Raw genomic sequence first — 26,434 nt, forward strand, 5'->3', positions numbered from 1 at the left:
CCCCTTAACCCACTCCACATCGCTCCCTAACCCACTCTACATCGCTCCTTAACCCACTCTACATCGCCCCTTTACCCACTCTACATCGCTCCTCTACCCACTCTACATCGCCCCTTTATCCACTCTACATCGCCCCTTTACCCACTCTACATCGCTCCCTTACCCACTCTACATCGCTCCTTAACCCACTCTACATCGCCCCTTAACCCACTCTACATCGCTCCCTAACCCACTCTACATCGCCCCTTTACCCACTCCACATCGCCCCTTAACCCACTCCACATCGCTCCCTAACCCACTCTACATCGCTCCTTAACCCACTCTACATCGCCCCTTTACCCACTCTACATCGCTCCTCTACCCACTCTACATCGCCCGTTACCCACTCTACATCGCCCGTTACCCACTCTACATCGCCCCTTTATCCACTCTACATCGCCCCTTTACCCACTCTACATCGCTCCCTAACCCATTCTACATCGCCCCTTTAACCACTCTACATCGCTCCCTTATCCACTCTACATCGCTCCCTAACCCACTCTACATCGCCCCTTAACCCACTCTACATCGCTCCTCTATCCACTCTACATCGCCCCTTTGTCCACTCTACATCGCCCCTTAACCCACTCTACATCGCTCCTTAATCCACTCTACATCGCCCCTTTATCCACTCCACATCGCTCCTCTATCCACCCTTCATCGCTCCTTTATCCACTCCACATCGCTCCCTAACCTACTCTACATCGCCCCTTTACCCACTCTACATCGCTCCTTTATCCACTCTACATCGCCCCTTAACCCACTCCACATCGCCTCTTAACCCACTCTACATCGCCCCTTTATCCACTCTACATCGCCCCTTTATCCACTCTACATCGCCCCTTTATCCACTCTACATCGCCCCTTTACCCACTCTACATCGCCCCTTTACCCACTCTACATCGCCCCTTTACCCACTCTACATCGCCCCTTTACCCACTCTACATCGCTCCCTTACCCACTCTACATCGCTCCTTAACCCACTCCACATCGCCCCTTTAACCACTCTACATCGCTCCCTAACCCACTCTACATCGCCCCTTAACCTCCTCTAATCGCCCCTTAACCCACTCCACATCGCCCCTTTAACCACTCTACATCGCTCCCTAACCCACTCTACATCGCCCCTTAACCCACTCTACATCGCCCCTTTACCCACTCTACATCGCCAATTAAGTCCCTTAATGCCGAAAAAGAAAAGCTTTCTTGCCCCTTCAAATACTCTGATAAGGAGACTTACTGTCAGTACTACGAGAACCAATTGAAGAAGGCTTCAAAACCTGACGAATCTAAAAAATTAAGTGAACATGAAAAAAAACGTCAATATCCTAATTACACTATGCTTAATGAGTTGCTTGAAAATTGTAAATCTAAGCACCATAAACATCCTCCATCTCCTGCCTTGAAGTCTGTTGAAGAGAAGATTGTCCAGCTTGGTACCCTGGCTGGTAAGCTTGGCGGATTTGTTGGTGAGAGTGAGAGTGTTAAGAAAGCCGTTATATATGCCATTATCGCTGTAATTAACAGTAATGAAGAGCTTAAAAATGATTACTCTTCTCATGTTACTAACCTTTCTGTGTCTGTCAACTCTGCTGGGAAGGCTGGTGACACCGCTGTAATTAGTGAGCTAAAAAGTCAAGTAACTAGTCAAATCACTGAGATTAATATGCAACTTAATAAGCCTAATAACCTTAATTATAACTCTCCTTCTTCCCCCTCTTCCTCTGCTGAGCTAGCCAAATTGCAGTCCAAGTTGGAGGCTTTGAGGAAAGTGAAGGAGCTTTGTGGATTTTTGACTAATCTTAATAATCAACAAAATGAGCCTAAAAATCTCCTTACTAATTTATGTGATGGCCTCGAGACTTTCCTAGGCTTTGACTCTGACTCCAAAGGCTACACTGGCCAGGGGATTGTCTACTCCGACTTGGATAGGCTTTGTGACGGGGTGATGGGATTTTTGAGTGGTGTGCTTGAGGATGTCAGCGAGAAACAGCCTTACAGTGTGGGTAAAACAATACTAATAGAGATTGTTACTGAGCTTAAAAATAATTTATCCACCGGGCGTCAGGGTTTTAGTGTCATTGAGCGGGTGGCGCAGAGGGTGCGGGAGTATAATGAGAGGGTGAAAGAGTCTAATAAAAAAGTTAAAGATCCCATTACTACACTTAAAGATAAGATGGAGCAGCTCAAAATAACGGTAAGTGCAATTTTGAATGATCATTCTGTTGCAGGTGATCCCGCAAAGGTGGACGATGCCAAGTTGACCATTCTCACCAACGTAAAAAACTGCATTAAATATGCTAAGATATTTAACGGAAAACTTAACACTCATAATACAAATATACGTGACCTAAATCCTGAACTGTCATCTAAAATTACGAACGCAAAAACCAGTATAAAATATCAGCGTGACGTCCTCGAGAAGAGGTCAGATGAGCAGTGGAAACTGCTGTCTACTATGGTAGCTCAGATTAGTGATACGCTAGAAACACTCAAGCAAAGCGTGAAAGATAAAATAAAATATGAAGTAAGCGTGCTAGTGGACAGATTGAAGTTCAAAGTTGAGAATATAAAGGAAAAATTGGAGTATATATTTCAAGCGTTGCAACATTATGTAAAGAAGTTGGACATTTGGTTAATCAATGCCAAAGCAGCCGTATCCGCCGAATCACACAGGGTAGGAGAAATATTGGAGGAAGTCAAGTGGGACGAGAAAGGTCATAAAGGTGAAAAAAGAAAAGCTGTTGAAGCTGCTGCGAAAAACTTGAGAGGTAGAGCAGAAGCGCTGCACCAGGTAGGAAATGAGGCTATAACAAAAGTTGTACGGGATGCAGAAGAAGCGCTTAATGATTTAAAACTGATGGACGGAAAACTGAAACTGAATTTGAATACAGTCAAGAATCAAATCGGACAATTAATCAGCGATTATTTCAAAGGATATGCCACATTAGTAAAGAAAAAAGTGGAAACTATTAGAGGAAATGCAGATGGTGGATTAACACAGATTGTACAAGAGACAAAAAATTATTCCAGTCATTATAAAAATTTCAATAACATCGTGCATTCGTGGTTGGACGGTATTCTAGGGCATAATGGAGTAGTTCAAGAGAAACTTGGGGAATTTGTTACAAGAAACATTAAGGAGGGCAAGCTGATGGGTACCGAGATAAGTCGTATCCTAAATGGAGGTGACGAGACATTGTATTCAGCCATTAAGAAGGCCATCAAAAATGCGCTCGACGGCGAAGTAATTACGCCAGCCAGTCAAAAGGTCCAAGGTGTGATCGGATCCATCCAACGCGACTCATCGAATGAATTAGAAAATTACGTCACTGCTGTCATAGAAGGATGCAAGCAGTTTGCTGAATTACTTGAAAGTAAACTAACGTTCGGGCAAATGGAAGAGTTTGTTCAGAAGCTATTAGATGAAATTGAAGGTGACCTGCAGGTACCGAAATCCTCTACAACCGGTCACTATGACCTGGAATTGTCGATATCAGCTACTCTTGTATCTCTTGCCGCTAGCGCTCGACAAGTGTCAGAACAGCTAGAAACATTTATAGGTGATAATAACTCGAAACTCGATATCACAACAATGGAGGCTGCGCTTAGATCGACTACCGACCTTCACACCGGCATTGATAGATCCCTTAAGTTAGCCAACGATGCTGCTCCAACGTACACTCCGGGAACAAAAACAAATCTTGACCAGTATAATATCGACAAAGATATAGCGGCAAAATTGGAAGAGCGCTTGCCAGAAGCCGGTGATGGTAAAGTGGCCATCGATCCAAAATATTTTTACGACTATGATAGTCACGTGAACCAACGAGGAGTTACGGCCGCCCTCTTGAATGGAGGCACCTTAAAAGGTAAGGCGGAAGAAGGCACCCTGCCAAAGAAAATCGGAGATATCGCCAGAGGGATAACCGAAGCTTTACAACCAATTGATGGACTTAATGCAGAGGCTGAGACACAGTTACAGTTGGTTCATCAGCGTCTCGAGCAATTGTGCGGCTCAATAAGACAATCTGGTGAACTGACGAAGCACTATTTGAACGATTTTATGGACAACAACATTGGCGGCACTAAGGACACTGAATTAATTGGTATAAAAAGTCGAATCAGCAAGTTGCTAAGCAAACAAATAACTGATGGTATAACGTTCGCTTCCGCATTTCTTAACTCAGACGCTCCATTGTTTGAAACAGAATGTATTCAAGTTCTCCAAGATTACGTCTCCTCCCAAATCTCCTCCGCCACCTCCACCCTCACCACTCTTGCGCGGAAACAATACGTTACCTCCATAAAAGCCCTCCTCACCGCGTTCGCGGACAAGGTCACCGAGGAATTGTCACCGTTGCCGGGGGAGATTGATGCGGATCTGCGGATCGGGTTCAAGGGGTTGATGAAGACGTTGGAGGATGGTAGTACGCACAAGGATGCAAAGCAACAAGAAAATATTAAACTACTAAGCAATCTCACCGATAAGTCTGCTTCATCAGGCTCTAAGCCTATGACCTTCACCGAGTTGGCCCAGAGCTTCTATGAATTTTTGATACCTCTGGACACTTACATACAAAAAGAGATAAAGAATGTGCACAATGAAGAAAATGAAAAGAAAAATCCAAACCCGTCGAACACTGAAACTCTTTACACTGGCAAGTTTAATGCTGTTGTTAAAGGATTTGAATCTCTCCTCTTCCACCTTATAGAAAGGAAAAAGTACGATTGTAATGTGCCTAATAAACTACAAAACCTCATAGATACACTCACCGACCTTAAGCCAGAAAACTTCGCCACACCGAATAGCCCGGTCTTGGATGGTGTCATAGAGGGGCTCACGAAATTCGCGGATGAGCTGGACAAGGCGTACATATCGGTGTATGACAGTCAAATATGCGGTGAACTTATAAAGGACTATAAACAAGTATCCAATCTAACAGGAGTAGTGGAGACGTATGACCTAACTGACGAAGGCAGGAACTGCGCAAAAGTGTTCCTAAGTATACTCGAGACGCTATTCCACGATCTCCACGTATTAAGGATAAATTGCATTCCAAAAAGTAGTCAGTGGCATAGTAAGGACGTTTGTTTGTATGACGTGGAGGAAGATGGAAGCCGCGTTGAAAATCGTCTAGGCGGCTGGTTGAGAGGCCGCGGTTTCCGGGTGTCCCAAACTAAAGCCAGTCATGATGGTGAATTAAGAATTCAACCTCATTCAACGAAAAATGGAATACACGGATTCATGGTTAACGGCAGCAACGATAAATATCTCTTCAAGAATAATGATCACAAAGAACAAAGTCGCGCAGTTCAGAAGCTTATCCACCACCTTCACGATTACTGGAAAGTCTGCCACCTCTACATTCCTCATAACCCCAAAACGCCGTCTAACATCAATCAGATGCTTCAGTGGCTTGCCGGTCTGCGCTTCAGGCCGGACCTCAATCCACTTTATATGTGCTTCAAGGAATCGTTTCCTAAGCCTGAAGGAATGGAACACTTGTCATATAAGGAAATTAAGCGAGAAGATGTCAAGCTCTCCGCCACCACTACGATCACGTATCAGGAAATGGCAGCCATAACATTGCGAGATGTTTGTCTGCAATCGTATGACATATTGCTCGCAATCCAAGGCCATGGTCACGCGAGTGGGCGGTACGCAGTTGACTTCCGCACAAACGTCGATAATTTAGATTATCCCAGCAACGCTGCATCATGCTTTGACATGCTCGTCGATGTATCATACAGAGTGTATGACCAACTGTATTTCGTATTCATTCAGTGTCAGCGCACATCGGAGGCTAACAGTTGGCGTGAGTGTTGGTACGGTCGTCATATTGGTGGGTCATCATGGGAGTGCAATTCCATGCAATGTCCTAACCAACGATGTCCTCAAAAGGTTGACCAAATTGCCAACCAAAACGCTAACCAAAATGCTAATCAAATCGCTAGGCAAACGTGTGACCAGCACCCTAAGTGCGGTATCAAGTCACCCTTGCAGTCGTTTTTGGAAGACGGCTTACAAGGCTTCCTGCCACATTCACTTACAAAAATTGGCTGCGGAGAAGAGTGTTCACTGGGCAAGCACAGAGGGTTACCATGTAAAACGCCAATGGGATATGCTGCCCTTGGTGTTGAAGCATCTCATACGAAAAAGGGTGAGAACCTTGCTGATATTTTAGAAGGTTTCTGTGGCAAACGAAATTCATCGCTTACTCTATTATGCGCGCAATTCACCTGTTTGTTACAGAAAGCACCTCAGTCGTTGGACGACATGTTCTCGTTCTTCTACAACTTCCTTAAGGACCGTACTACCAACAGCGAGCATAGGCTGGCGGCATTCGAGAATGCAGTTCGAAAAGCCAATTTCGGCGATGCTACTAAACGCTTGGACATTACGTGTATGTTCAGTGACAAATCTCATGGCACTAATGGTACGTCTACTCATATTAAGGGTGACCTGTATTGTCTCTACAGTTGCGACTACGATTCCGAACCAGAGATTACTTGCGGTAGATACCTACAGTCTTGCGGCATAAACATATGGTCTACGTTCTCAAGCAAAAACAGCGGCAGGTATCTGTCGTGGATTGTTTACTTAACTGAAACGTTCTATGATTTGCTGAAGCACTTTACGAGGAGTGCTGCAATAATTGCAACAAGCCGGGCACCAGATGCTACGGCAAGATTTGCGCCGAAAAATGCCAAGTGCAAATGTATTACAAATCGCAAGCATCCGATTCTAAGGTTAAAACGCCCGCTACCATCACGCATCCTAATCACGATAAGCAATGCAAATCTATCGCGACGTGTCCATTCACTCGTCCAACACTGTCGAAGTATGGCTTCGTTCTTCAAAGCTCACACAACCTCAGTGGTTCACACAATGTGGCATCCAAAAGGACGTGCCAAGATTTGTGCGAAACCTTGAAAAGAGTGCTCAGCGACGAAAAAGATAAAAATAATGTACTTGCTAAGTTAGTACATGAGACCATCCCGGAGTTCCTTTACCAGATCCGTTTCCCGTTCATGACCCTAACCCTCGCCCTCTGGCTCCTCTCTTTCCTATACCTCCTCCACATCATGGTCATACGCCTAGACCTGCTCCACATCAAATCGCATTTGCATAGTCCCTCGAGTCATCGCATAGCTGCTCAATCACTACTTGCTGCTGGACGCGTTAACAAGCTTAACAGAGTGTTTTATCTGCAACCTTAATCGTACTCACGTGTTTACTATCTACACTCACCTAGCATCACCTACTCACCTAACTTCTGAATTGTGCTTTAATCCGTTGTATGACTCATTTATCGTTGTATGTTATTGTGTAATAGTTAACTAAAGTGCTGACCAAGATGCTGACCAATGCCATGACCAGAGTGCTGACCAATGCCATGACCAATGTGCTGACTAATGCTCTGACCAAGGTGCTGACCAAGGTGCTGACCAATGCCATGACCAAAGTGCTGACCAATGCTATGACCAAAGTGTTGACCAAAGTGCTGACCAATGTGTTGACCAAGTTGATGGTTCCGGCAGCGATGACATGGACACGGCAGCGATGACATGGTTACGGCAGCGATGAAATGGTCACGGCAGCGATGACAGTTACGGCAGCGATGAAATGGTCACGGCAGCGGTGACATGGTCACGGCAGCGATGGCATGGTCACGGCAGCGATGGCATGGTGACCAGAGTAGTGATATATCGACTTTACATCGCCCCTAATCCACCCTACATCGCTCCCTAACCCACCTTACATCGCCCCTAATCCACCCTACATCGCTCCCTAACCCACCTTACATCGCTCCTTAATCCACTCTACATCGCTCCTTAACCCACTCCACATCGCCCCTTAACCCACTCTACATCGCCCCTTTATCCACCCTTCATCGCTCCTTTATCCACTCTACATCACCCTTAACCCACTCTACATCGCCCCTTTATCCACTCTACATCGCCCCTTAACCCACTCCACATCGCTCCTTTATCCACTCCACATCGCTCCCTAACCCACTCTACATCGCCCCTTAACCCACTCTACATCGCTCCTTTATCCACTCTACATCGCTCCTTTATCCACTCTACATCGCTCCTTAAGCCACTCCACATCCCTCGAATGACTTCGCCTTAATACCGCTATGACCTCCTCAAGCCATATCAATAACTTGTGCCTTGTGACTCTTCACTTCCCCTCTTCCACCGCTTGCCACTACCATGTCCCATCATGTTCACCTTAACTCCAAATCTCTCGAATTACCTCGCCATATTACCGCTATGATCTCTATAAACCTTTATAATAACTTGTTGATACTGACCATTCTCTTACTGACGATGCTACTAGAAGAGCCTTGAATGACATTGACTCCAAGCTCATTAGCCTTGGTCAGCTTGCTGGACAGCTTGGAGGATTTGTTGGTGAGAGTGAGAGTGTTAAGAAAGCCGTTGAGAATGCTATTATCGCTTGTTTCGACATTTATCCGCACCTTAATAATGACCTTAAACATCTTTACTCTTCTCTTGTTTCTAACCTTTCTGAGTCTGTCAACTCTGCTGGCCAGGCTGTTGGCACCCGTAAAATTAGTGAGCTTAGTCAGCGAGTTAAGAAAGAAATTAATGACCTTAATCAGCGTATTGATAACCTTAATAAACATCCTAATAATCTTCCTCCTTCCCCCTCTCCCTCTGCTGACTCAGACAAATTGCAGTCCAAGTTGGACGCTTTGAGGAAAGTGGAGAAGCTTTGTGGATTTTATGAGAATCTTAAAAATGCATCAAATGATCCTAAAAAGCTCTTAGATAATTTATGTGACGGCCTCGAGAAATTCCTCGGCTTCAACTCTGCTTCCAAAGGCTACGATGGCACCGGCATTGTGTACTCTGACCTTGATAGGCTGTGTGACGGGGTGATGGCGTTTTTGTATCAGGTGCTCAAGGATGTCAGCGAGAAACAGCCTTACAGTGTGGGTAAAACAATACTAAAAGAGATTGTTACTGACCTTGAAACTGAATTATCCACCGGGCGTGATGGTTTTAAGTTCATTGCGCAGGTGGCGGAGAGGGTGCGGGAGTATAATGAGGGAGTGAAAACATCGAATGAATATGTCAAAGGTAAAATTAACGAGATGCAAGGACACGTTGACAAGACTTTAACAGATAAGTTAAGATCCATATTACTTAATGATGATTCAGATCCACGCAAGACATTGACACAAGAGCAAGTTCAGAAGGTGGAGCAAGCTGTGACGGTCGCCGACCAATTAGTGAAGGACTACGCAACAAAAGGTACGGATTTCATAAACGGTTTCCGTGAAAAGAAAGTGTTCAGTTACCGAAGGGGTACGACGTACGAATATAGAGATGAATTTAAGGACTTGAATCCTGACGTACAACAAAAAATTAATAATGCTATACAAAACATTTCGTATGAAGCTACACGGCTTGGTGCACTCTCCGCCAAGGAACAAAAACACCTAGAGCAGGTGACAGCGACGATCAAAGATACGTTTAGTTCGCTTAACAGGTGCGTGAATGATGAAATTGGTGTTAAAGTCGGCGCGCTTGTTAGTAACATTGTGAAGCAAGTTGACGGAATTTTGAAATCGCTTCAGGCCATTGATAAGGAGCTGTGGAAGCATGTTAATGAGTTAGGAAAATGGATTAACACTGCGGATGAAATTGTGAGAGATGGCATAAATAGGACTAATGGAATTGAAAACAAAGGTGTTGGATCTGTTAATAAGGACAACATTGATAATGTAGTAAAGAACATTAATACCGTTTTTTACGGGGCGAAAGATTTTGTCAAGCAGAAAGTTGACGAAGCACTGCAAGCTGTGAAATCTATGGACGATGCGCTCAAAATGGATTTGTTCACCGTGAAAGGTAGGATAAAGGAGGCGGTTAAGGCGTTGGGGAAGCAGTTGGATAAGGATGTGAAAGCGGGATTGTGGACGATTGAGCAGCAGATTACGGAGCCGCTTAATGAGGTTGTTGGCGGTGCACGGGGATTTTTTACGAATTTCGTGGCTACAAAAGAAGCCATTGAGCAGGCAATTGGAATAGTGCAGAAAGATTTACAAAATCTTTGGTCTCTTACAGTGGATGAAGGCATTCAAAATGCTTACGGAACTCCTGTCGACACGTCTCTGCTAAAAGCTATTGGTACAGCCGGGCTTAATCCATTCGAACCTGTTATAACCTATTTCTCGAATCTAGAAAAAACTATCATGACACCTTTAAAAAGCATTATGCAAACGATCAGTGAAAAATGGCAAAGTGCATTGACATATGAAATGGAGGTCGGGTCTGTTCAATCACTCAAGAGTCTTGTAGACACCCCAGGTTCTGTACCGACTCTAGATGCGAAAGCGTTGCAGAAATACGGCATTGACCTAACCAAAGATATACGAGCACTAAACCTCAAAACGCATGCTTCATCAATCCTTCAAGCCGTACAACGTCTTAATGGAAAACCTCTAAACTTACGAAAAACTGAAGTTACAGAGTTTCTCAAGGAACTTGGCGCCATAGGGGAAGCTGTATCCAAACATTCCAAGCATGTTGTTGAGAAGGTCATGATTAAAATTCGCGAAAAAATAGAGACAGAGATTGGAGAAGCAGCGGAGGTCATTAAGGATACAGCTGGCAAAATTCAGACTGGTATAGGATACAAGCAGGCTAACAAAGAATACGATTACGGTAACGGCAAGACGAAGAACGTTAGAGGTCTCCATGCGTTGGTGGAAAATTTTAATGTCCACATTAAACAGGCGGTTGAAACGTTGCAACAGACGGTCACTACGAAAGCGTTTGTGCATAAAGCTCCCGGTCCAAATAATCAAGACAACTACGAATTTGGCAAAACATTCATGTCCGCTTTCAACACTACCTACGAGAACAACCTTAAAGAAGGCGATATCAAAACAAACGGTGGAGCCGGTACCAAAAGTGTGCTCGACCAAGAGATCGGCGGGGATGATCTTCCGAACGGAGGATTATCGGATCGCAAAGTATCTGCACTTGCTGACGGTAAATTCACAAACTACGGAAAACAAGTTAAGCAAGATAGTCTCATCCCAGGCAACCCAGAACAATATACAGGCACCCTTCCAGAGAAGATAAGAGAAATTAATACGTATGGTCTACAATTATTTGAAGAAAAGTTAGGTGCCAAACGAAATCTAAAAGAGATATCTAGTGGCCATCTCAGCGACATCACCGACAACCTAAACCGGCTAATTGAGGCATTCTCAAAAGCCGGTAAATCTGTTAACGCCGAGTTTAAGAAACTCCAAACGAATATCGGCCGTAAAGAACACGGCTCTACAGTTGAGGTTACAAAGGGCTCACTTCAAAAAATTTACGACAATTTGTCGGATGTTCTTCGTGATAATGTTGCACGTGTCATTCAATCGGCCACCGAATTTGTGAAACTAGAAGCTGACAAACTAAAACAGAATTGCACTAAATCAGTCACACGACATGTCGACAAGGAATCTCAAGAAGCAATGGACAAACTCATTACTCAAGCGAGAAAGCTGTGCATATCGTCAATGAAGTCTTCCCTTGAACAATTTTCGGGGAAGGTCGCCGAGGAACTAAAGCCCCTCCCCGGCGAGATCGACACCGACAGGAAACACGGCTTTAAGGGGTTCATGAGGACGTTGCAGGGGAAAATCGGAGAGAATGGTGAGACTTCGACTGACAATGTTGACAGACTCAAGGGTCTCGTAGGTCAGCTGTCGAGAAATGTGAATCATAAGGATGCGTTCAAAAATCTGTCGCAGAAATTCAAGGAGTTCTGCTCACCACTCCACGTCTACCTCAAAGCAGAGATACAACGAGTTCACGATGCAAATAACGAGAAAACCAATCCCAAGCCATCTGGCGACGAACAGCTCTACACCTCCAAACTCGACGCTGCGCATTCCGCACTAAACACTCTACTCGATCACATTAGTAATCACCGCTACAACCACGAAGTGCCCGCCTTGCTTGACAGTCTCTTCACTAAAGTCGATGGTCTCCACCCCAAGACATTCAATGAACCGAGCACTCCCTTACTTGACGGCGTTGGGAAGGGGCTGGGTGAGTTTGCGGCTGAACTAGGGAAGGCGTACGTGAGTAGGTATGACGGAGGTGCTACAATTAAAAGATGGACACATAAAGAAACTGGAGAAATTGAGTTGACGCCCAATGGCCGAAATGGCGCTAAGGTCTGCCTGCACGTGCTATCCATCTTGCATACGGAATTAAACAGATTGGTGAAGTATTGTCAGTCATCTACCAGAAGTGAACAAATAAATAAATCGACCATTGTTGGCGAATTCTTCTTCGACCAAGGCTACGATGTTTCGGACTCTGGCGAGCAGAATGGTGAATTGCAAGACCACAAGAGGATGACAGTGTTCTTCATCTACAAACGTCTTTTCCGAGATGATGACAGACATATTTTTAAAGACATTAAGAGAAATGGCTCTCTTCAAAAACTTCACGACTGCCTACAAACGTACTACAAGGTTGGCCACGTCGCCACTTTTGCCGCCAAGAGACGCCCGTGTAGCATCTTCGAAATGCTGTGCTGGCTGTCTGGTCTGCAGTGCACCGCTGTTTATGAAGAGCTTTTAAATGACAGTCTAAGTGACTTGTTCATAGATCCAAAGAGTCAGGTCACCGACGGTGAATTGTCGGCAGCGGTCGGCGTTGAACCCGTGAAGGCATATCCACAGGCGATGGAGTATGACGGCACACGCGCGGCAATAGAACATCTTTGCTCCACGGCATATGACCTTTTAGTTTACATCCTCGGCACCGGAAACGCGCATACCATGTACGCTTCTGACTTCTCTAACAACTCACTCGGCTTTCATTATCCGACTTCCGGTGAGGATTGCCTAGGCATGTTCATGGACGTCCTCAGTAGGCTATTGCCACCGCTGCAATTCATGTACAGCCGATGTACGCTCAGCGTTCAGCACGGTGGCTGGCAAGAATGCGAGTACGGCAAAAACATAAGGACAACCAAATGGCCATGCAAAGAGCATATTACCGACGAAGTAGCGTGCCGACCAAATGACCAACCAAAGTGCCAACCAACGTCCCCCTTAATGTCGTACCTTAACGATTGCTTACCTGGTCACTTACCACACCAATTGAGTTCCATCGGCTGTAAATACGATTGCGCCAGCTGCCCGTCTACTTCGAGAAAAGGCCAGCCCTGCATAACGCCACTTGGTTTCCGAGGCTTTTCAGGAAGCACGAAGACAGGCAAAGACCTGTGTGCTATCCTGAGCAAAATCATCGAGAATAAACATCTCGCATCGCTATTCTGCCTTGTTACCAAACCGCCAAAAACGTTGCCAGAACACTTCGGTTTTGCGTTATCATTGGTTAAGGGATGGTCGAATATTTCTAAGTTACAGAACAAAAACGTACCTAATGTCAGTTTCCAATCAGCGTTTGAAGCATCCGTTCGCGGCTTATCTATTGATCTATATTCAGAACCCTATGAGTTAACCAAATCGTTAACAAAAGCGTACGGCTCGCAGTCCGTTTTCCATGAAGATTGCAAGCATCCGCACCTTGTCAATTTCACTAGCTCAGATATATGTCGTTATGATATTGCGGACGTGACCTGCGCTCCCTATCTTCAATCGCTATGCGCAAATTCATATGAATACATGGCCATCAAACACTGTGACCTGTACCTATCGTGGGCCATATACCTCTCATGGGATTTCTGGCGATTGCTGAACAATTTGTACAACGACTTCTGCAACATATTCTGTGCCGATTGGGGTTGCCGCGGCTGCTTGAGAGGCGATACGTGCAAGAAAGGATCGCATGGTCTTACTGACGAAAAAAGCGGGAACCCACGTTGCCAGTGTTCATCAATAGTGGATTGTAAAGGCGTGTCACCGACGCTGTACCGATATGGATTCAGTTTCTGTGACGCTGTCAAATTGAATGATGATAAATATAAAAAGAAGTGTTCCGATTTCTGCAGTCAGTTAAACAAAATGTTAACTTCACAATATTTCAAAGACCTGTTCACCGAGTGTGACAACTTCATTTGGACCATCAGACAACCTTTCATCTGGCTCAACGTCGCACTCTGGTCACTCTCCCTCTTCTACCTCATCTGCGTAATGGTTGGCAGACTGGATGTCCTCCACATCAAATCACATTTACATAGTCCCTCGAGTCATCGCATAGCTGCTCAATCACTACTCGCCGCCGGACGCGTTAACAAGCTTAACAGGGTGTTTTACCTGCAGCCATAATCGTACTCACGTGTCTACTACCTACACTCACCTAGCATCACCTACTCACCTAACTTATGAATTGTGCTTTAATCTATTGTATCACTCATTAATCGTTGTATGTGATTGTGTAATAGTTAACTAAAGTGCTGACCAATGTGTTGACCAAGGTGCTGACCTAGTGGCTGACCAATGCCATGACCAAAGTGCTGGCCAAGATGCTGACCAAGGTGCTGACCTACCACCTGGCCAAGTTAGTGGTTACGGCAGCGACGACATGGTTACGGCAGCGATGTCATGGATACGGCAGCGATGACATGGTCACGGCAGCGATGACATGACCTAAGTGGTGATTATTATCCACTCTACATCGCTCCCTAACCCACTCTACACCGCCCCTTTACCCACTCTACATCGCCCCTTTATCCACTCTACATCGCTCCCTAATCCACTCTACATCCCTTGAATCACCTCGCCATAATACGGCTATGACCTTTTTAAACCATAACAATAACTTGTGGCTTGTCACCCTTCACCTCCCCCTCCCCCCTCCTCGCCCCCCTCAAGTCCGGCCTCTCCAACTTCGCCCAGCAACTCGGCCACGCGTACGTGAACAGGTACTCGGGTAAACATTTCAACGGGGGTCTAATTGTTACTAAAACCATTACTGACGACACCAAACAACCTCCTAACTCCCCCAAAACTATTGAGGAATTAACCCCTGAGGGCCGCAACTGCGCCAAGGTCTGCCTGACGATAGTGGAGATACTGGTTAACGATTTTGAAAAATTGTTCACAGCAACTGGTGGCAACAAAAAAATGCAAATTAATCTAGATGAAGGTAACAGACTTGGCGTTTTTTTCAGGGCGAAAGGTTACGATGTCGCCGAAGGTGCATCCACCCAGGACGGTGAGCTGCAGAACAGTAGCGACATGACCGGAGAGAAGATTAGAGAATTATGTGACTATACAATTACGGTGCGTAATAGTGGTGAATATGACCCTAAGACGCAGCAACTTCAAGCAATTGATCGCGGTGTGACAACTTTCGACAGATGGATAAGGTACCTCTACGTCTACCTCTCCAATTACCGTACTGTCTGCCATCTCAAGCACATCGCTAAGCCACGGACACCCACGACGATTAACCAAATGTTACACTGGGTCAACGGGCTGCCGTATACAACCGTCTATAACGAACTTACAGTTCAAGGTTTCGGTGAGCTGTTCGAGAAGCAGGAGGAAGAGGAGCCTGTCGAAGGTGAGATCGTCATTAAAACCGATGACGATGACACGTTGGAGGCTTATCCAGAAGACATCACTGCCGAAAAAATGAGAGACACGCTCACAGATGTATGCCGCTTTACGGATAGAGTGCTGGTCTGCATCCTCGGTCATGGACACGCCGAAGGCAGATATGCGTGCGATTTCAGCACCAACCCAGATGGTTTATTGTATCCTAGCAACGCAAGTGCCTGCTTGGACATGCTGGTGGATATACTGAAACGACTCTATGAGCAGTTTTATTTCCTATTTATTCAGTGCTCACGTGAGAAAGATAACGTGAGTTGGAGAGACTGCTGGTACGGTCGGCACGTCGGTGGCTCAGACTGGAGGTGCAATGAGAAGCAATGCATCAACCAAATGGTCAACCAAAGTGCTGACCAAAAGGCCAACCAAAGCTGTGGCCAAACGTGTGATCGGCACCCTAGTTGCGGTTTGAAGTCACCCCTCCAATCCTTCCTCGAAGATGGGCTTCCGGGTTTCCTTCCTCATTCAATTAAGAAGCCCGGGTGTAAATTAGACTGCACTGTTTCCAACCATAGGGGATTGCCTTGTAAGACGCCAATGGGCTTCGGGGATATTAGTCTAACAGCTTCACGTGCATCCAGAGGCGAACGTATGATGAAACTACTCGATATGTTCTGTGGGCAGCAGACTAGTCCACTGACGAAGCTATGTGGTTACTTCAACTGTCTGCTGCAAATGCCTCCGCAAACGCTGGGAGATATGTTTGCGTTCTACCATAATCTACTTGTCGATTGGAATGGTGCGGCCAAGGGCTTAATAGATGGTCCGAAACATAAGAAAAGTGCGTTCTTTAGCGCCGTTACCAGTGCTAACTTCGGCATTGAGTATCCAGAATTGGACGTATCTACGCTGTTCTTTACATCGAATCATACGGGTAATGGAGGTAATGGTGACCTACTATGCCTCCTCAGTTGTGGCAGTGCATCGTTGACAACAACCTGTGGCCGGTATCTGCAGCCTTTCGGTATGAATACGTGGACAGTATTTTCAGAGAAACACGCAGACAAATACCTCTCCTGGATCGTCTACATCACCGAAACGTTCTATTATTTGCTCGAACAGCTGCTAAAAGAGTGCTGCCGAAATTGCACGTCATCGCAATCCAGGTGCAATGGTAAAGTCTGCCCTAAAACATGTCAAGTCAAATACACGAGTGAAGAAACAAAGTCGCAATCCGTATCAACTATTCATCACACCAAGGACTGCAAATCCATCGCTTACTGCCCCTTTACACGTCCCACTTTATGTAAGTACGGCTTCGTTTTCAAAAGCCTGTCAAACATGAGCGGCACTAGTGGCGATTCCACAAAGCGCACCTGCAAAGATCTATGTCACGCATTGCAAAATGTTCTACTTAAAGGAAAAGTACTCGGCGAATTCACCCATGTCACAATTCCAGAATTTCTGTGGAACATTCGCAGTAAATTCTTCTGGCTCAACGTCGCCCTCTGGCTCCTCTCCTTCCTGTACCTCATCCACATCATGGTCATCCGCCTCGACCTGCTCCACATCAAATCGCATTTACATAGTCCATCATCTCATCGCATCGCTGCTCAATCACTACTTGCTGCTGCAAGAGTTGGAAGACTCAGCAAGATATCGTACCTTCAACCATAATCGTACTCACGTGTCTACTATCTACACTCACCTAGCATCTCACCTACTCACCTATACAACTAATTGTTGTCTAATGTTTTGAATCACTCACTCATCGTTGTACGTGATTGCTTGGTAGATTAACTGATGTGGTGACCAATGTGCTGATCAAAGTGCTGACCAAAATGGTGACCAACGTGGTGACCAACGTGTTGACCAACGTGCTGACCAAAGTGTTGACCAACGTGGTGACCAAAGCCATGACCAACGTGGTGACCAAAGCCATGACCAACGTGGTGACCTATGTGCTGACCAACGTGGTGACCAATGTGATGACCAATATGCTGACCAAGCACCTGACCTAAGTGCTGACCAAGGTGCTGACCAAAGGCATGCCCAAAGTGGTGACCAAAGGCATGACCAAAGTACTGACCAAAGGCATGACCAAAGTGGTGTCCAAAGGCATGAACAAGGTGCTGACCAATGCCATGACCAAGTTGATGGTCACGGCAGCGATCACATGGTCACGGCAGCGATGACATGGTCACGGCAGCGATCACATGGTCACAAGTGGTGATTATTATCCACCCTACATCGCTCCTTATCCACTCTACATCGCTCCCTAGTCCACTCTACATCGCCCCTTTACCCGCTCCTACATCGCCCCTTTACCCACTCTACATCGCCCCTTTACCCACTCTACATCGTTGCCTAACCCACTCCACATCGCCCCTTTACCCACTCTACATCGCCCCTTTATCCACTCTACATCGCTCCCTAACCCACTCTACATCCCTCGAATTACTTCGTCTTATTAACGCTATGACCTTTATAAATGATTATAATAACTTGTTGATGCCGACCATTCTCTTGCTGACGATGCTACTAAAAGAGCTTTGAAGGACATTGACTCCAAGCTCATTAGCCTTGGTCACCTTGCTGGCCAGCTTGGCGGATTTGTTGGTGAGAGTGAGAGTGTTAAGAAAGCCGTTAAGAATGCTATTAAAGCTTGTTTCGACACTAATAAAGACCTTAAAAATGACCTTAAACATCTTTACTCTCCTTATGTTACTAACCTTTCTGAGTCTGTCAGGTCTGGTGACCAGGCTGGTGACACCGGTGAAATTAAAATGCTTACGAATGAAATAACTAGTCAAATCACTGAAACTAAAAGACTAATTGATAGCCTTAATAACCCTCTTAATCCCTCTCTCTCTTCCCCCTCTCCCTCTGCTGACCCAGCCAAATTGCAGTCCAAGTTGGAGGCTTTGAGGAAAGTGGAGGAGCTTTGTGGATTTTTGACTAATCCTAAAAATGCGTCAAATGATCCTAAAAAGCTCTTAGATAATTTATGTGACGGCCTCGAAACCTTTCTCGGCTTCAACTCTGCTTCCAAAGGCTACGATGGCGCTGGCATTGTGTACTCTGACCTTGATAGGCTGTGTGACGGGGTGATGGCGTTTTTGTATCAGGTGCTTAAGGATGTCAGCGAGAAACAGCCTTACAGTGTGGGTAAAAGAGAGATAAATGAAACTGTTGAAATGCTTAAAAATAATTTATCCACCGGGCGTAAGGGTTTTAGTGTCATTGCGCAGGTGGCGCAGAGGGTGCGGGAGTATAATGAGAGTGTTAGAAAGGGGAACGATGATATGCAAAGCGTTGTAACTAAAATGCGAAATCACGTTGAAACTGAATTAACAAAAAAGTTGAACGCCATAAATGAAAATAATCTCACTCATGACCCTTTACTTTCCAAGGCCGTGGAGTCAGCCCAGGCCCTGGCCAAGGAGTACGGTCAAAAAGGTGAAGACTTTAACAACGGTTTCAATAACATAACAAGAGACGAATTCAGTAGACGTTCCAAAGTTGAACTCAAAGAACAATTTAAGGACTTAAACTCTGACTTGAGATCAAAAATCAACAACGCCAGGGACAACGTGTCGCATGAAGCCAATAGGCTTACAACGTTGTCGGCCACGCAGAAAAGAAATTTGGAGGAGACGATTGAATTGATAAAACAGACGTGCACATCGCTTAAGAAGTGCGTGAATGATAAGATCAACAAAGACGTTACTGAACTAATGAACAATGTGGAGAAGAGGGTTGCAGAAATTTTGAAGGTGCTCAAAGAGATTGAAAGTAAGATGAGAGAGTATATTGACGAGTTGGCAAAGTGGATTAACCATGCGGACATAGACGTGGGAAAGGCAATGAAGGATATGAAAGGAATTATTGATGGTGGTGTCGGCTTCATGTATAATGATGCCTTAAAGGACAAAACGAAAGCGCTGAAAGAAAAGGCTGAACACGTTTATTGGAGTTTCAGCAGTACAAAAGATCAAGTGGCGGATATGGTTGATAAGGCAAAAACGGACAAAGTTAACGAGTTGACTACCTGGAAGAATGCAGGCGACGCGGCGGTTGGAAAGGCGAAGGAGAAGTGCACGGAGGTGGTTAAAAAGTTGAATGGGCAGGGAAGTGAAAAAACGCCTGGTACTAAAGGAGGCGTAAAAGATGCTGCCGATAAGTTAAGAGAGAAGGCAGATCAGCTTAGGCAGAAGGCGTACGCGGCTAAGATGCAGGTTGAGAAGAAAGTGAAAGATGCATTGAAGGCTGTGTATGAGATGAATGAAGCGCTGAAGCAGGATCTGTGGAGCGTGAGGGAGGCGATTACAGGTGAGGTTACGAAAATTCAGCAGGCCATTGGAAATCTGCACGGGGTTGTTAAGAGTGGCGACGCAAGAAATGTAAATGCAGAGAAAACAATTGTGGAAGTTATGCAGCATATTCATGAACAGGTTGGGCTTATTAAAGGTAAAAAAACCACAGGTATCGAAGGTATTATAAAGGGCATCGAAGTTTATGCGCTGCGAGCTGGGAGACAGTTTGAGCGAGATATTTTAAAGAAATGGATCGACAAGATTGTTGATGCTGAAAATGGTCAGATAAACAAGAGCATGAATTTATTCGTTGGCACTAACTCTGAGAAATTGAGAGGTGGCGGTGGGTTAACAGCTGTTAAAGATGGGCTCAAAGAAAAACTTCCCGGTGTCATTCTTATGGCATTGCCAGAAGTTGCAGCAATGCATCTTGATAGAGCAACGGTGGGTGACATCGCTGAAAAATTCAAACAATTCGGCCAGAACATTTACGGTCAGCTGACAGGACAGACGCGAGCTGGTTTTACAGTGTCGTCAGCAGCCGATGAAGTTGCGAAACATCACAAGTTCAGTGGCGCACCCAAAAATCAGTATCTCGAACAGGCTGTTGAACACATTTTGTATTCTGTTGCCGTATCGGCAACAAATATGGCGGAGCAGCTTTCGCAATTTGTCACAGAGTCAAAAATTCAGAACTTGAACGACATTTTTGATAGCGCAACAGTGCTTGATACGAATCTTGGGAAGGCACTTGGAAAGCAGCACTCTCTCGGCAGCAACAACTACGCCGAATCCGTTGACATCGCAATACAAGCTATGACTAAGAAAGCAGCAGAGCAGCTGCCGGGTGATAGCTCATCGGTTGACTTAACGCAGGTCAAAAGTAGTTTCACGCGGTACGGTATGCACGTGGATCAAAGAACAGTTGACGCCCTTAGGGATGGTAGAATAGAAAGCATTACGGGTGATAGAAACAGCAATAAACTCCCACATGCCATCAAAGGGATTAACGATCAGGTGGTTGCTGAGACGTTGAGAGATGTCGTAGAAGCAAAGAACGGCGGTGATACACAAATACACAAAGACACCTTCTCCACCCTGCGCGCCACCGTCGACACCAATCTCGACAAATTCACTGAAGCCGTTGAGAAGCTTGTTAAAAAGGATGAGGTGAATTCTACCGTCAATGGTTACCTGGAGGATATTGAAAGGATGCTATCAAACACCGAAACGGTCAACCTCACCGCCGCTGAAATGACTGATCACACCTCCGTCAAAGGCTTCGTGACGATCAAAGGCGAAATCGACGCCGCGCTCGAAGGAATTAAAGCTAAGGCTAATTCGGATTTCGACGCTGAAAAAACAGCTACACAAAATGCACAAATATTTACAACTTTGTCCGCCGAAATCACATCCAATCTCGACAAGCTTAAGACGGCGATCTCAGAAGCTGGCACAAAAGTCAAAACACAGTTGGAGGCGATTCAGAGAAACATCGGCCGTAAAGAACACGGTGACAAATCTGCGGCTACTAGGGGCACACTCCAAAAAATCCACGACGACATCGTCAACGTGCTTCGCGATCAACTGGAACCTGTCATCAAATCGGTCACTGAACTACAAAAATTCACCAAAAACGAAAAATATCGATCCATAACCTCCATGTGTGATTTCGTCGACAAGGAAGTCCAAGATGCCACCAACAAACTCATCACCCAGGCCAACAAAAACTACGTGACGTCCGTCAAAGAGATGCTGCAGGCCTTTGCCGACAAGGTGCAGAAGGAACTAAAGCCCCTACCCGGCGAGATTGACACCGACAGGAAGCACGGCTTTAAGGGTTTCATGCGGACGTTGCAGGGGAAAATCGGAGAGAATGGTGAGACTTCGACTGACAATGTTGACAAACTCAAGGGTCTCATAGGTGAACTGTCAGCAAATGTGAATCACAAGGAGGCGTGCGCAAAATTGTCGCAAAAATTCAAACAGTTCTGCTCACCACTCCACGGCTACCTCAAAGAAGAGATCCAACGAGTTCACGAAGCAAATAAAGAGAAAAGCAATCCCAAGCCGTCCGGCGACGAACAGCTCTACACCTCCAAACTCGACGCTGCGCATACCGCGCTCAACAACCTACTCGATCACATTAGTAATCACCGCTACAACCACGAAGTGCCCTCAATGCTTGACCAGCTCTCCACTAAAGTCGATGATCTCCACCCTGAGTCATTTAATGAGCCAAACACTCCCCTGCTTGACGGCGTTGGCAAGGGGCTGCGTGAGTTTGCGGCTGAGCTTAGTAAAACCTATTTAAACGCTTACGATGGCGCTTCGGATGGCATGGTATTGGTCGACGCAAGAACTACGAAAGTGACCGATGATGGCAAAAGGTGCGCTAAAGTGTGCCTGTCGCTGCTCTCCATCCTGTATTCCGAGTTCAAGACTATACTGAAGTACTGCGTTGCAAGGTGTAAAAGCGATCAAATAAACATAAACACAGACCTCGGAAAATATTTCGCCACTCAAGGCTACAAGGTTACCGAGGACGGGAAGAAGCACTGGGAGCTGCAGGACAGTAAAGGCATGACAGGACTATTCATCTGCAAACGTATGTTCGGAAGTGATGAACACCACTTGTATTACATTGATAAATCCAAGCAAAACGCACTGGATACACTGCACGACTGTCTCCAGATATATTACCAAGTCTGCCACGTCGCCACCTTCTCTGCGAGGAAACGTCCATGTAACATATTCGAGATGCTTTGCTGGGTGTCTGGTCTCCCGTGCAATAACGTTTTTGACGAAATGTTACATGAGACTGTCAGTGAACTATTCGTCGATCCAAGTAAACAGCCTGAAGACGCCGATGGCATCCCCGTCACATATATCAGCGATGAACCCCTCGCAGCGTACCCACTGTCGATCGCATATGACGACACACGCAGGGCGGTGAAACGCCTGTGTTCGAGATCCCACGATATTCTCACAACAATCGCTGGAACCGGTGACGCGTACTCCATGTACGCCGTGGACTACTCGACCAATTCGCTGAACTTTCACTACCCATCCAAGGGCGAAGATTGCCTCCAGATGCTATTGGATGTGCTTCGCAGACTACTACCCTCACTTAAATTTTTGCATACTCAATGCGGCCTAAGCTCTGCATACCACGGCTGGTCCGGCTGTCAGTACGGCAGAGGAGTCAAACACTCCAATTGGCAATGCGGTGAACATCCCGCCGACGAGTCAACCGATTGCCTACCTAGATCGCCGTTGATGTCGTATCTTCGCGACTGCCTACCCGGGTGCCTGCCTCACCAGTTGGTTTCAGCGGGGTGTAAGTCCCGAGTGTAAACGTGTCCCAAAGCTACCCGGTGCGCCATGTATAACACCACTTGGGTTCAGAGGTTTCTCTGAGCACGAAGACGGTAAGACATATGCATGTGCTGACCAATTTCTTCGACATTCGATTAACACGCTGTTCGGTCTGCTGCCCAGCCGCCATCTACATTGCCCGACACTTTCCAATTTGCGTGACGCTAAGCAGTATGTAGATCATGGCAAGTCCGCCAGTGATGATGTCAGCTTAGCTTTTGAAACAAAAACCAAAGCGCTGTCCATCGAGCTATACAAGGAGACAAGCAAACTCACAGGTGCGCTGCAGAATGCATATCGCAACCAAACAGGCCACAACAGCTCGGGCCATTCCAAATCCACGGAAGCTGACTTGTGGAGCCTGTCAAGAGAATCATGCAATCTACCTCATGACAGGGATATTCACTGTGCTCCCTACCTCTGCTCCACATCTTCAGATGCGTACAAGTACCTCGCCAAAAAGCACGCCGATCTCTACCTGTCATGGGCTGTATATCTGCCGTGGACATTCTACAGTTACCTTAAATCGTTGCTCGATGCGTTCCAGCAAATTGATTGTGGAGGCTCCGGTTGTACGAAATGTTCGTGCAAGCCGGGTAAGCATGGTGTCGAGTACAACTGCAAGTGCAACGCATTGATAAGCTGTCGTGGAGTGATGACTACGTTCTACCAGTACGGATTCACTTTCGGCAACGCAAAAACGCTGTATGGAACTAACAGAAAATTCTGCCATAGTTTCCATACGCAACTGAGTAATCTGCTGAAATCGCAATACTTCACCAAATTATTTGAAGAATGTGACAACTTCATCTGGACCATCAGAGAACCGTTCACCTATCTAATCCTCGCACTCTGGTCACTGTCCCTCTTCTACCTCATGTGCGTGATGGTTGGCAGACTGGATGTGCTCCACATCAGGTCACACCTGAGGATACCGTCGTCGCACAGGATAACGGCGCAGTCATTGTTGGCGGCAGCGCAAGTCGGAAGGCTTGCCAAGATATCGTATCTACAACCGTAATTGTATTCACATCTGTAACTCACAGCAACTCACGTAACAACTCACCTACTCACCTAACTGACAAACGTAGTCTAATGTCTCGAATTACTCTAGCGGCAACCTGTGAACTAGATAGCGTTGAAATTAAGTGATGACTCAAAGACAATGCAAAGTGCTAACCTAGCAACCAGGCAAAGTGTTGACCTAGCACCCAGGCAAAGTGCTAAGCTGGCGACCAGGCAAAGTGCTAACCTAGCAACCAGGCAAAGTGTTGACCTAGCACCCAGGCAACGTGTTGACCTAGCAACCAGGCAACGTGCTAAGCTAGCAACCAGGCAACGTGGTGACCTAGCACACGGGCAAAGTGTTGACCTAGCACACGGGCAACGTGGTGACCTAGCAACCAGGCAAAGTGGTAAGCTGGCACACAGGCAAAGTGGTAAGCTAGCACACAGGCAAAGTGCTAAGCTAGCAACCAGGCAAAGTGGTAAGCTGGCGGATGAAACGTAATATGGCAAGTTGGTTGTTGCGTTGAGCTGTGCGTTGACTGTGAGAGGTGTCTGCGTTGCCCATTGAGTCAGTGTCACGTGAGGCTGGGTGATTGGTCGCTAACGTAGGCGGTCGTGATGGCCGCGGCGGGTGACCCAAGCCGTGTGTTGCGAGTCACTGGCAGGGTGGCGTAATCTGCGTTGGCCTCGTTAAGTAGCATTTATAGGCGTCAATGTAGCGATCGTTAATATCACATTTAGGCACGTAGCGGACACACTCCGCCAGTATGGCGCCGATACCGCGGCTCGTAGCACGGTGCTGCTGCACTGTGGGAGTTGAGCGCACGGAGTCGCTGCAATTTTTATGGCGTTGCGAATAGTGAATAATTTGAAGTGACAGTTGGTGCCGATCACATGCGTCGCGTCAGGCGCAGCTGTGGTATCCTGGGCAGCGTGGGTGTCGGAGCCCGGGCTGGGGGGATACAGCGGTGAGGGTGCGTGTTGATGAGGGGACTGGGCGCGGCAGTGGTAGTGTAGCAGTTGGTGAGTGCTTGCTAGGTGATTGATATGTTTGCAGGCTGAGGGTACTGGGAGTGGGAGTGGTACGTGTAGTAGTTGGTGAGTGCTGCTTGAGTGATTGATGTTAGCTGGTTGAGGGGACTGGGAGCGGCAGTGGTAGTGTTGCTGTTGGTGAGTGCGTTGCTTAGGTGATTGATATGTTTGCAGGCTGAGGGGACTGGGAGCGGCAGTGGTACGTGTTGCAGTTGGTGAGTGCTTGCTAGGTGATTGATACGTTCGCAGGTTGAGTGGACTGGGAGCGGCAGTGGTAGTGTTGCAGTTGGTGAGTGCTTTGCTAGGTGATTGATATGTTAGCAGGTTGAGGGGACTGGGCGCGGCAGTGGTAGTGTTGCAGTTGGTGAGTGCGTTGCAAGGTGATTGATATGTCTGCAGGTTGAGGGGAGTGGTAGCGGCAGTGGTACGTGTTGCAGTTGGTGAGTGCTGCTTGAGTGATTGATGTTAGCTGGTTGAGGGGACTGGGAGCGGCAGTGGTAGTGTTGCTGTTGGTGAGTGCGTTGCTTAGGTGATTGATATGTTTGCAGGCTGAGGGGACTGGGAGCGGCAGTGGTAGTGTTGCAGTTGGTGAGTGCTTGCTAGGTGATTGATATGATTGCAGGTTGAGGGGACTGGGAGCGGCAGTGGTAGTGTTGCAGTTGGTGAGTGCTGCTTAGGTGATTGATATGTTTGCAGGCTGAGGGGACTGGGAGGGACAGGGGAAGATGAGTGGACTGTTGGACTGTAAGTGTAACAAAAGCTGTACGGAGCGTGACTGTTATTGCTGTTACGTGTCTTGTGCAGGATGCACTAGAACGAGGTGTTATTTCTGTATGAAGTTCTATCGAGAGCGCAGTGGGGGAGGAGGGAATTGCCATCCCGATGGATGTCAAGAGTGTAAGAAACGCACGTGTTCATGTTATTGTGGTCTCAAAAGAGGATCAACTGCTTCCAGTTCTGTTTCGTCCAACAGTCTACAGCGTGCCGGTTTTTCCTCTACTTCCTCCCATGCCGCCTCTCTTCCCCGTGTAGAGCAGCACAGCTCCGGTCGAGAGCTTTCAGCCAGCTCCCCTAATTCATCATCCCCCGCCGTCATCCCTTACATCATCGTCCCCGTCACCCTCGTCATTGTCGTCATCT

General features: G+C 46.5%; 3 protein-coding genes and 1 pseudogene across 4 annotated transcripts; all 4 read left to right on the plus strand.

Moving 5' to 3' along the window:
- Positions 1 to 1,378: 1,378 nt before the first annotated feature.
- Positions 1,379 to 6,976, plus strand: BBBOND_0005420 (hypothetical protein, conserved; the record flags this gene model as incomplete). Its single annotated transcript, XM_012915369.1, has 1 exon — positions 1,379 to 6,976. The coding sequence occupies one exon, from the start codon at positions 1,379 to 1,381 to the stop codon at positions 6,974 to 6,976; it is 5,598 nt and encodes a 1,865-aa protein (XP_012770823.1).
- A 1,978-nt stretch (positions 6,977 to 8,954) lies between these two features.
- On the plus strand, positions 8,955 to 14,330 carry BBBOND_0005430 (hypothetical protein, conserved; the record flags this gene model as incomplete). Its single annotated transcript, XM_012915370.1, has 1 exon — positions 8,955 to 14,330. The coding sequence occupies one exon, from the start codon at positions 8,955 to 8,957 to the stop codon at positions 14,328 to 14,330; it is 5,376 nt and encodes a 1,791-aa protein (XP_012770824.1).
- A 467-nt stretch (positions 14,331 to 14,797) lies between these two features.
- BBBOND_0005440 (hypothetical protein, conserved) lies at positions 14,798 to 17,237 on the plus strand (the record flags this gene model as incomplete). Its single annotated transcript, XM_012915371.1, has 2 exons — positions 14,798 to 14,833; positions 14,877 to 17,237. 2 exons carry the CDS (start codon positions 14,798 to 14,800, stop codon positions 17,235 to 17,237), a joined length of 2,397 nt encoding a protein of 798 aa, XP_012770825.1.
- A 1,109-nt stretch (positions 17,238 to 18,346) lies between these two features.
- On the plus strand, positions 18,347 to 24,275 carry BBBOND_0005450 (annotated as a pseudogene). Its single transcript is given in 2 exon segments — positions 18,347 to 23,214; positions 23,222 to 24,275. Coding segments are annotated over 2 exon segments (5,922 nt in total).
- Positions 24,276 to 26,434: the final 2,159 nt, after the last annotated feature.

Source organism: Babesia bigemina, scaffold Bbigscaff_74255, assembly GCF_000981445.1.
Source record: "Babesia bigemina genome assembly Bbig001, scaffold Bbigscaff_74255".
Taxonomy (NCBI): Eukaryota; Apicomplexa; class Aconoidasida; order Piroplasmida; family Babesiidae; genus Babesia; species Babesia bigemina.